This window comes from Hemicordylus capensis, chromosome 5 (genome assembly GCF_027244095.1).
Source record: "Hemicordylus capensis ecotype Gifberg chromosome 5, rHemCap1.1.pri, whole genome shotgun sequence".
Taxonomy (NCBI): domain Eukaryota; kingdom Metazoa; phylum Chordata; class Lepidosauria; order Squamata; family Cordylidae; genus Hemicordylus; species Hemicordylus capensis.
In genome coordinates, this window is record NC_069661.1 from 12,298,699 (window position 1) to 12,310,118 (window position 11,420).

The window sequence follows — 11,420 nt, forward strand, 5'->3', positions numbered from 1 at the left end:
GTGAATATGCCCCCCATCTCCCCATCTCCAGAAAAACTCAGAAACATCATAAACCAATCTCACCCAGGACTTAAAACAACAGAAGCTTAATATAAAACAGCCACCGACATAAGAACATAAAAACAGCCCTGCTGGATTGGGCCCAAGGCCCATCTAGTCCAGCATCCTGTTTCACACAGTGGCCCACCAGTTGCCGATGGAAGCCTACAGGCAGGAGTTGAGGGCATGCCCTCTCTCCTGCTGTTACTCCTCTGCAACTGGTACTCAGAGGCATCCTGCCTTTGAGGCTGGAGGTGGCCTTTAACCCTCCAGCTAGCAGCCGATGATAGACGGCTCCTCCATGAAGTTATCTAAACCCCTCTTAAAGCCATCCAGGTTGTTGGCTGTCACCACATCTCATGGCAGAGAATTCCACAAGTTGATTATGCAATGTGTGAAAAAGTACTTCCGTTTGCTGGTCCAAAATTTCCTGGCAATCAATTTCATAGGACAACCCCTGGTTCTAGTGTTATGTGAGAGGAAGAAGTATTTCTCTCCATCCACTTTCTCCACACCATGTATGATTTTATAGATCTCTATCATGTCTCCCCACAGTCATCTTTTTTCTAAACTAAAAGCCCCAGGTGTTGTAGCCTTGCCTCATAAGAAAGGTGCTCTAGGCCCCTGATCATCTTGGTTGATCAGGGGCCCACCACTACCACACAGTTACACTACCACATAAGTTCTAAGAGCTCTGGCAGAGTTGGCTAGTTGGGGCATGTAGTTTATTAAGAAGTGCTGACTCACCCTGGGCCCTGGTCCTGCCCAAACTCTCCAAAGGTGGCAGCAGCAGCCACAGTCCCACAGGTCACCCCCGAGACAGGCAGCAAGTGTGCAGGCAGCAGCAGCAGACAGACAGAAACGCAGGTTCTCACCCTGGGGCCATCTGGGAATCAGATGTTCTCTTCCTCTCCTGCAGGGCTTCTGGCAAGCTGTGGCTGCAGACAGCATTCCTATATAGGCCCAGAGTTGACTAGTCTAGGCAGGACGTACACAGGAACTGCTGACTCACCCTGGGTCAAATATACCTGCATTTACTCAAAGGGAACAGGACTCTGGATTTAAGACGACCTCCTGATTTCTAAGATCAAAAAACTTCAGGGAAACCTAGTCTTGGATTCCAGTATACCGTACATTTCCCCCATGTTGTGGCCCTGTACCGCAATAGGTAACCTGCATGAGGCTTGCTGAGTGCCTCCCATGGGTCTCTCCTCCCTTCACCACCAGTGGCTCTCTTGCCACAGAAGGCCCATGATAAGTGTGAACCTGGGCATGGCATGTAAACAAAAATGGCAGCACTTATGAGTAAACGAGATGATAATTTATTGGTCACTGGACATGTGTATATACACTACAGCTGCCAGGAAAGTAGTCACAGAAGAGAGGGGCAAGAGCCTGGCCACACCCTAGAGTTAACACGAATTGATAATGAAAAGTGGTATATAGCGTGTCATAAAAATGATAATGAGCGATACAGAGATGGGCAAGGGCTCCTTTTTACGCAGATAAACAAGCTTGGATTCAATCAGAACAGGACTCCACAACTTTGGTCCTCCAGTTTTTTTGGACTACAATTCCCATCATCCCCAGTGACTGGGGCACATAGGGGATGATGGGATGGGAGTTGTAGTCCAGCATCTGCAGGAGGGCCGGAGTGGTACAGCCCTGAATTAGAATGTCTTCCTGCATTTTTGGACTGGTGTTCAACTCTACTTTGAGCTGCAAGTACTGATCCTAAAATGTGGAATGTGACCTCAAAACTACAGATGATATCAAACAAGTTCTGATATGAAACACAAATATAAGACACAGACTAATTTTATTTATTACATTTACCTCCCACCTTTCCCTTCATGGTGGATCTCAAGACAGCATCTAGGCAGTTCCCAAATGGTCTCCCATCCAGGCACTGAACAGACTTAGACCTGCTTAGTTTCTGCAAAATGGCACTCTCTTGTGCTCTCAGAAATGAAATATGAGAAATTGACTTAGGACTCAACTCTAGAACCTGCTTTGAAAACCCAAATTTAGTTCCAGAATATATGGATCAACACAGAAGTCCAAGATATTGTCACCCTCTTGAGTGACCAAGAAACAGGATTGGCCTATCCCAACAGCAGCAGGAATGCCTTTGAGTAGTTTAGGGCCACTAGAGAAAGGAGCACTGTTAGATCCCACTCCAATCATGGACTCCAATGGCTCCCAGAATCCCACTGAAATTGTGAACTCAGAGTACCTATTACCACTAGTATTGCTTCCTGCCTTTTTCCTAAAAGGGCTCTTGTGCCTTTGATAGGTACATGAGGAGCTGAGTTTCAGCAGGTAAAAATTTTCTCCTGCAAGAGGATGCAGTGACTGTTTAAGGTTTCATCTGTAAAGCTTCTCCTTTTGGCAACACTTTAGCCATCTGTGGCAGGGTGGGCAATGCTGGCCCTCCAATTTATTGTAGCTGGGAATGATGGGAATTGTTGTTCAAGGACAGCTGGAGGGCTAACTTTGCCCACCCCTGATCTACAGCAAGGGTAGACAACCTTGATACTCCAGCTGTTGAATTATAACTCCCATCATCCCAAAGTTTACTGTGGCTAGAGATTATGGGAGTTGTAGTTCAATAATAGCTGGAGCATGTTAGGTTGCCTACCCCTGATCTACAATCTTTTTTGTTCAAAAAAGGTCTATCTGTGGCTACTAGTCTGGTGGTTATAGGCCACCTCCAGCCTCAGAAGCAAGACACCTCTAGATAGCAGTTGCAGGGGAGCAACAGTAGGAGAGAGGGTATGCACATAACTCTTGCCTATGGGCTTCCCAGAGGCATCTGGTGGGCCACTGTGTGAAACAGGATGCTGGACTAGATAGGCCTTTAACCTGATCCAGCAGGACTGTTGTTATGTTCCATTATTTATTTGTTGAATATCTTGAATAATTAAGCATAAACAGAGATGGCTCCCCCTTGAGGCAAGATGAAGTGATGGCCACAGGTGGGGCACATCATGGGGCAGCAAGTACACCAACACCTACCTGTCCCCAACAGCAGGGGGTATTCATATCCCCAACTGCCTCCTTCCACTGCCCTCTATGGGCATTTTCCCCCTTTCTGGCCCCAGGCCCCCTCTCTGCCCCCTTACCTAGAGCCAGCACTGATGCTGCTCTGCCCGCCACCTGACCACTGCCTCTCTTCCCCCGTGCCAGGCTCCCCGTCCAGGTGCAGATTCAGCTGGCAGCTATAGCATCCCACTGGCCTGGAAGAAGCTGCTGGTGCATGGGAAATAGGAGCAGAATAGGGGGCAGGTAAGCTGGTGAGGGAGGCAGGGCATCAGCAGTGCCAGCTCCAGGTATAGAAGTGACAATGACCTTGCTGGTCGCTGAAGCAAGGGCAACGGCCAGCCCTGCCTAAAACTGAATTTCCATCCATTCATTCATTTGATTTTTATACCACCCTTCCCAAAGTGGCCCCAAAGGCAGAAAATAGTCCAATGGAGTGTTCTAGCATTGAAAATAAAATAAAATAAACCAAGCAAGCAAGCAGCAATCATAGGCATGCTTACGGTGGGGGGGGGGGGGAACCAACAATTGCCCTCTTCTGCACCTTTTCCAGTTCTACAATGTCCACATCTAAAAAAGGACATTGTAGAACTGGAAGAGGAGCAGAAGAGGGCAACCAAGATGAGCAGGGGCCTAGAGCACCTTTCTTATGAGGCAAGGCTACAACAGCTGGGGCTATTTAGTTTAGAAAAAAGACAACTGCGGGGAGACATGATAGAGGTCTATAAAATCATGCATGGTGTGGAGAAAGTGGATAGATATAAGTTCTTTTCCCTTTCCCATTGCACTAGAACCAGGGGTCATCCCATGAAATAGATTGCCAGGAAATCTAGGATCAACAAACGGAAGTACATAATCAACTTTTGGAATTCTCTGCCACGAGATGTGGTGACAGCCAACAACCTGGATGGCTTTAAGAGAGGTTTGGATAACTTCATGGAGGAGAGGTCTATCATCGGCTGCTAGCTGGAGGATTAAAGTCCACCTCCAGCCTCAAAGGCAGGATGCCTCTGAGTACCAGTTGCAGGGGAGTAACAGCAGGAGAGAGGGCATGCCCTCAACTCCTGCCTGTAGGCTTCCAGCAGCATCTGGTGGGCCACTGTGAGAAAAAGGATGCTGGACCAGATGGGCCTTGGGCCTGATCCAGCAGGGCTGTTCTTATGTTCTTAAATCAGCAGCCTGCCCACATCTGAGAAGGCCTACTTAGCAATTAGTTCCCAATCAAGGCTGGCTTCTGCTTCCATCAGAACTCTCATTGCACCAGGAAATCCAATATGGCTGAGTCATCCTCCCTCCCACAAATGTGAGTCACTGTCTGGTTAATAGGAAACATTCCCATTGGTTGATACTGCCTGCTAATCACATACTTACCTGTCCTCAAACTGTATTAATACCAGGTGGTCACACAGTCTCTTCATAGCTGTGTAGAGCTTTGTTTGGTGTTTGTGTTTAGTCTTGTAGGACATAGAGATGGCTTCTCTGGTGCGTCAGAACTTCAGTGCTGAGTGTGAGGCTGCGGTGAACCAAATGGTGAACCTGGAGCTGCATGCCAGCTATGTCTACTTATCTATGGTAAGCTGCTGTTTATTTTTCCCAGAAAATAGAATATTGGCTACTACCTAGGTGTGGGCTAACTCTTTCCACCTTTTGCCTACTGGTGGTGCACTTTAAGGTAACAGTTGATAATTTAGGAGAGGGGTTCCCAACCTGTGGTACTACTGATTTTGCTGAACTAAAACACCCATTACCCCCTGGTATAGTTTATTGTGGCTGGGGATGATGGGGGTTGTAGTAGTTCAGTAACATCTGTCGTATCAGTTTGGGGACCTTTGACTTAAACAGGAATGGGGAAACTAGGTTCTCCAGCTGTTGAACTACAACTCCCATTATCCACAACCATAACTTATTGTGGTTGTAGGTGATGGGAGTTGTAGTTAAACAGCTAAAAGGCCAGGTTTGCCCATCCTTTACTCAGGACAGCTGATGAATATTTTACACTATGTGGGCCTGTCCAAATACAGAGACATAGAACTGGAGTTACCTGATCGAGTAGCCTCTGCCCTCGGAAACTGTTGGTTGATAGTTTGCCTTCTGACTTTGGCTGGTTGCTACTATCCAAATCCTTCTGTTGTTCAGTCCTACCACTTCGACCGTGATGATGTAGCCTTGAGCCACATGGCCAAGTTCCTGAGGGAGCAGTCCCAGGAGGAGAAGGAGCATGCCGAGAAGTTCCTCCAGTACCAGAACAAGCGAGGGGGTCGCATTGTGCTCAAGGACATCAAGGTGAGTGACATAGGGCTATATCTCTATCAAGAATTGGACTTGAATAGAAGAATTTGGGATAAGTAACTGTTCCTGACAGTGCTACTAATGAACTGTATACAGTAATCAAAACTCGGAAAGGGCTTTCCAGCAAAAAAAGTGCTGCTACACGGATGAGATGCTGTTTTATCAAGAGTAAGCTGTAGATAGTTTCTTCCGGAGATTTTGGGAATATGCAGTCCATCTGCATGTTTATTTGGTAGATCTCCCTGAGTTCAGTGAATATAGGAAGCTGCCATATACTGAGTCAGACCATTGGTCCATCTAGCTCAGTATTGTCTTCACAGACCGGCAGCAGCTTCTCCAAGGTTGCAGGCAGGAATCTCTCTCAGCCCTATCTTGGCATTGTCAGGGAGGGAACTTGGATCCTAGATGCTCTTCTCAGAGCAGCTCCATCCCGAAGGGAAATATCTTATAGTTCTCACACTTCTAGTCTCCCATTCATATGCAACCAGGGTTGCTTAGCTAAGGGGACAAGTCATGCTTGCTACCACAAGACCAGCTCTCCTCTCTTACATATTTAAACATGCACAGGGTTATCTTGTGTGAGCTGCTAAGTAGGCTGCATATGTATGAAATAAGTACTTCTGGTATGCTCAAGTAAAAATCTAAGAGCTACAGATCTGTATTGAGCCCTCGCTCTTGAACATCTATCCCACCGTACTACCATGGGTGACAGATCCCACCACTGACATCACATGTGGAGGAACAGCCCTCTATTCCTCCAAAGCTTTTTACCACTGCCACCAAGTGGGCTTTTGGTATGGCTAGGTCCGCTACAACAACCCTTAAAATAAAATAAAAACCCTCAGTAAAGTGGAAAGACTTATAGGCATGCGGTAGAGACTATTTATTTATTTTTACATTTATATCCCACTCTTCCTCCAAGGAGCCCAGAGCGGTGTACTACATACTTGAGTTTCTCCTCACAACAACCCTGTGAAGTAGGTTAGGCTGAGAGAGAAGTGACTGACCCAGAGTCACCCAGCTAGTATCATGGCTGAATGGGGATTTGAACTCGGGTCTCCCTGGCACTCTAACCACTACACCACGCCGGCTCAACCAACAATCAACCAGCTTCTAGTTTTTTTAACAAGGAAATTTACTTTTAGAAAAATTGGTCCAATTAAAACATTACTCTTGCAGTAAAAAATACAAATTCAAAACTGTTATTAACAGAGCAGGTCAGGGAAAATGCATCTACTACCTGACTCTCTACTGGTCCCTACTCAGTCTTCTGTGCTTTCTCATCAGCTTCTGGCTTGTTTGGTGGTTCTGATTACAGCACAGGTGTTGAGCTCAATCCAGCCTGGCTCTTTCTTCTTAGTGATTTCAGCTGGGTTTCTTCCTCCAGCAGACTTGATTCTCTGGCTTCTGAAACTCTGTCTCTCAGGACTCTGACTTCATTCCTTCCCTCTCAAAACACTCCCAATATATACTGTTTCTCTGGCCCAAAAGTTTTTTGTTTTTTGTTTTTAAACCATCCAATTAGAACAAAATTTTCCTCCAGTTCTTGAAATATTTTCCCCCTCCAAAAATCAACTGTCAAAATGTTAAACTGAATGTGAAACTATGGGGTGGGGTGGGGACAAACTCTTGACCCTGCCAGCCTTCTCCATGCACAAGGATCTGCAAATGCAGAAATAATGAAGTTTGGGGAATGGAATATAATACAATTCATTTATCAGGGCTTATTTACAAGAAGAGGTTTAGGAATAGTAATACATTATACAATGCAGGGGCTTATTTACAGAAACCCAAGAGGTCTAGCCTCCTTTCTAGGGTTGCCAACTGTCCCTCATTATGCAGGATGTCCCTCATTTCAGGGATGAAATGTTGGTCCCTATAGGGACAGCATTTGCCCCTCATTTATTCAATAGCATATAATTCAATTACATATACGTCAATGATACTCTGGCTCTTGATTACCACTGCAAACACCTCCCAGCCAGCCCCCACAAACTTGTGTCCCTCATTCTGGCAATGAAGTGTTGGCAACCCTCCATCATTCCTCCACACACCCTATGAGACAGTTGGCCCAGGTGCTCAGTATTAGAGCAATTAGGAAGAGCAGAGCAACAGATAAGCAGCCAGGAAGGAGGCTGGAATGAGCCACAGCTTGGATTGTTCTCCCAGACCAGAAGGGATGAGGGGGTAAGGAAGCTAGATAGAGATATCTTCATACCTCTCAGCGTCGCCTTCAGGTTTCCCTCTGACTTGCAGCCACAACCCACCACTAAATGAGAATCTGCAGAAAGACATCTCTGGGGTGCAAGGAATGAATGCTGGCAATTTATCTACTGGAAGAAAAGTATGCCTGAAACAGAGCTATTACTACAAATACTTATCTACAAATATTTATATACTGCTTTTCAGCAAGTTGGCTTATAAAATGGTTTCCAATTCCAAAAGGGCTCACAAACTAAAAATGTAAGGTACACCAGCAACCACCACTGGAGGGGTGCTGTGTTGGTTGGCTAGGAAGGGTTGCTTTCCCCTTGCTCAATGAGTTGCCATTTCAAGAAAGTGTATATTTGCTCAGTTAGTAGGGTGACATCCCACTTAAGCTCCAGTTCCTTGTTCTCGATTGCTCCCAATATCTTTCTGCTGTCAGCAAAGCACCATCAGTTCTGCTTTCAATATTTGAAATGGATGGTAAACACTTAAGTTGATCAAGCAAAGGGTTATGAGTTATGACTTCTGGATAATATATATCTTTGTGTTTTTTAATCACTCTTGACACAGAAGCCAGAGCAGGATGGGTGGGGCAGCAGCCTGGACGCCCTGGAGAAGGCCCTGCAGCTGGAGAGGAAGGTGAACCAGGCCCTGCTGGATCTGCACAAGCTGGCGACAGAGAAGGGAGACCCCCATGTGAGTGCACTAATTGTGAAATGGTTCGCTGAGGTTGCCTTACATCAGGAAAGCTGGCCTAATGCAGCAATTCCCTTAGCGCCTCTCTCTCTGTGACATGAGGTTGAAAGGCTACCTTATGGAGAGCTGGACCATTGGTCCATGTAGCTCATATTGTCAGGACTGGCAGTGGCTCTCCGGAATTTCTGATGGGTTTTCCCGCATCCTACTTGGAGATCTCAGGAGCTGAATCTAGGACCTTCTGCATGCAAAGCAGAAACCTCTCCAAGGGGCTTCCTTCCCCTTGTAAGTTCAAGGTAGCCCCTCCTGTGAGATGCCTGTTGCATCTCTGCACAACTCCCTGCCCTGACCTTGCTTCCTTGCAGTTGGCCTCTGCTGAAGGCAGGAAATTCTCTGTATTGCAGGGGTTGCCAACCTGTGGTTCTCCAGATGTTGCTGAAGTCCAACTCTCATCATTCCCAGCTGCAGCTTATTGTGACTGGGAAGAATGGGAGTTGTAGTTCTGCAACATCTGGAGGACCACAGGTTAGCAACTTCTGCCCTAGTGTGTGGGAGCATTCCATAGCTTCCCATGTGGAGTTGCAAAAAAAGTTGACCATCTCTGGAGGGAAGCTTTGAACATCAACTCCCTGGGAGTTAGAGCTGCCTCCTTCTTACATCGTAACAGGCTAACTGGAATGTGGCATCCATGGAAATGCAGAAAACTTTTCTCTTTTAAGTCTGGGAACTGGTTGCTTAAGCATAGCCTAGATCTGAGATGGTTACGACTTTATACAGCGAAGAACTGCTTCAGTGCTGTCTGATGGAATAGCTCCAAGAGCGAATACTCAAAACCTAATTCTGAAGGTTCAATAACTGCAAAATTGCATGTCAAGGCACAATATATATATTGACGATAAAACCAGTGATCTGTGGCTTTTTGCAGTCCTTAATGATTTGGTATTACTGATGAAATCACAATTTACAACTCTCTAAATGCAAATCCTAGGGAAGGTGAGAGCCGAACACACAGCAGCCATGGTTTCCTTAAAAGAGCTTACAGTTCCCTTCTGTGAACTGGTTCTCAATAGCTTTTTTTCCAGCAGCTGATGGAGTTCTGCTATGCAAGTGAAGCTGTAGATTTATCAATCTGTATCTTTTTATCCCCCTCAGCTGTGTGACTTCCTGGAGTCAGAATACCTGGAAGAGCAAGTGAAGGCCATCAAGCGGCTGGGAGATCACCTCACCAACCTGAGGCGCCTGGGAGTGCCCCAAAGTGGCATGGGGGAGTACCTCTTTGACAGGCTCACCTTGGGGGAGAGCAGCTGAACACCCATCACTGAAATGATGAATTTGGAAATAAATAAACCAAAATGCTAGCATAAAAGCCTAATGGTGTCGTGTCTCATGTGATCTGTTCAGAGAAGAAACTGTGCTTCTCTTAAAAGAAATATGCATTAAAAGCAAGGTATAGTGTCCTATGCTGGCCTACTAAAATGAATTTTGCTGAGTTCAGTAGTCTTGGGGCCACTCAGCTAAGTGGTTTCTAGAAATGCCTCTTCAGCAGAAAGCAACAGTGGGGGAGCAGATCCTCATTTGGATCATGGTGTATGTGGAGGGAGGATTCGACCTGTCTGGCCAGTGCCATTTTGACTGAACACTCCTGCTGCAAATGGCCACTTTTGGGATTGACTCTGGGGGTGGGGGGCATGAGGAGAAATGCCAGCTCTGTCTATCACAGTTCTAATCTGAATTGGTAAGGGTCCCCTGTGGTTGCAATCAGAGGTGCTTCTGCTGGTCACATCTCAAATGGTTAGCTGAATGTTGTCTTTGACCCCACCCACCCCCCAGTCTCAAGTGTGCACAGGATTACTGCCTTGTCCCTGAGAGGAGAGCTAGTCTTGTGGCAGCAAGCTTGACTTGTCCCCTTAGCTAAGCAGGGTCCACCCTGGTTGTATTTGAATGGGAGACTACATGTAAGCATTGTAAGATACTCCCCTCAGGAAATGGAGCCGCTCTGGGAAGAGCAGAAGGTTTCAAGTTCCCTTCCTGGCAGCATTTCCAAGATAGGGCTGAGAGAGAGTCCTGCCTGTGACCTTGGAGAAGCTGCTGTCCGTCTGTGAAGACAATACTGAGCTAGATAGACCAATGGTCTGACTCAGTATATGGCAGTTTCCTATCATGCAGTGTACAGTTGAGAAAGGCTGGAGGAACACTTTCCTGGAGGCTTCTCCTGGTGCTTCAGAGTACTCTCCAATTGATGCCAGAGCTAAATAATAGGGGTAGGTCCTCTTCCACATGGTGTAATTCAGGAGTTCTCAGAGGCATCATGACTAGCCTTCCTTTGAGGGAAAGGGCTGGCTGAGATGGATCCCTAATCTGATCAACCAAGACGATTCTTGAGTTCAACAGTAGTTAAGGAAATGTTGAATCCACCTTTATTTACTTACTTTTTATATCCCGCTCTCCCTCCAAGGAGCCCAGAGCAGTGTACTACATAAGTTTCTCTTTCACAACAACCCTGTGAAGTAGGTTAGGCTGAGAGAGAAGTGACTGGCCCAGAGTCACCCAGCTAGTATCATGGCTGAATGGGTATTTGAACTTGGGTCTCCCCGGTCCTAATCCAGCACTCTAACCACTATACCACACTGCTCTGTCCATGTCCAGCACGCTAGTCCTCACTTTCAGGTGCAAGTGCATCAGGATCAAGGAGAAGACTAGGAGTCTGCTGCAAACTACTAGCCAGAAGGTTAGCAAGGCTTTCTGACTCCCAAACATCTTAGCCTTTGGCTTGAGTATTCCTCACCTGTAAAAAGCAAGTTACATTGGCCAGTCCTCTATGAAGCCCTGCAGGCTAGCTGTGGGGTTTTGTATTGGAATGCTTGACAGGGCTTCTAAAAGGCTGTCAAGGAACTTCACAATTTGTAATTCTTGTGCATAGCTACAATATGCATCTCTACATATTCTGTGTGTATACATTCTTGCCTACTTGCATTCTATCCCTTTTAGAAGCCCACATAGAGAGTGGGTTCACACGACCACTGGCCAATCTGGAAGTGAGGAAAATAATATATATAGGGTATACAGGCAGACCACAGCTTCACATATCTGTGACCAGTTAATTGACACTTAACCATGGCATATGTGGGGGAGGGGGAGAACCCAGC

The 11,420-nt window shown here is 46.4% G+C and overlaps 1 protein-coding gene across 1 annotated transcript; it reads left to right on the plus strand.

Moving 5' to 3' along the window:
* Positions 1-4,479: 4,479 nt before the first annotated feature.
* Positions 4,480-9,646, plus strand: LOC128327035 (ferritin heavy chain B-like). Its single transcript, XM_053255145.1, has 4 exons — positions 4,480-4,653; positions 5,218-5,364; positions 8,149-8,274; positions 9,427-9,646. Exons 1-4 carry the CDS (start codon positions 4,552-4,554, stop codon positions 9,580-9,582), a joined length of 531 nt encoding a protein of 176 aa, XP_053111120.1. The 5' UTR covers positions 4,480-4,551; the 3' UTR covers positions 9,583-9,646.
* Positions 9,647-11,420: the final 1,774 nt, after the last annotated feature.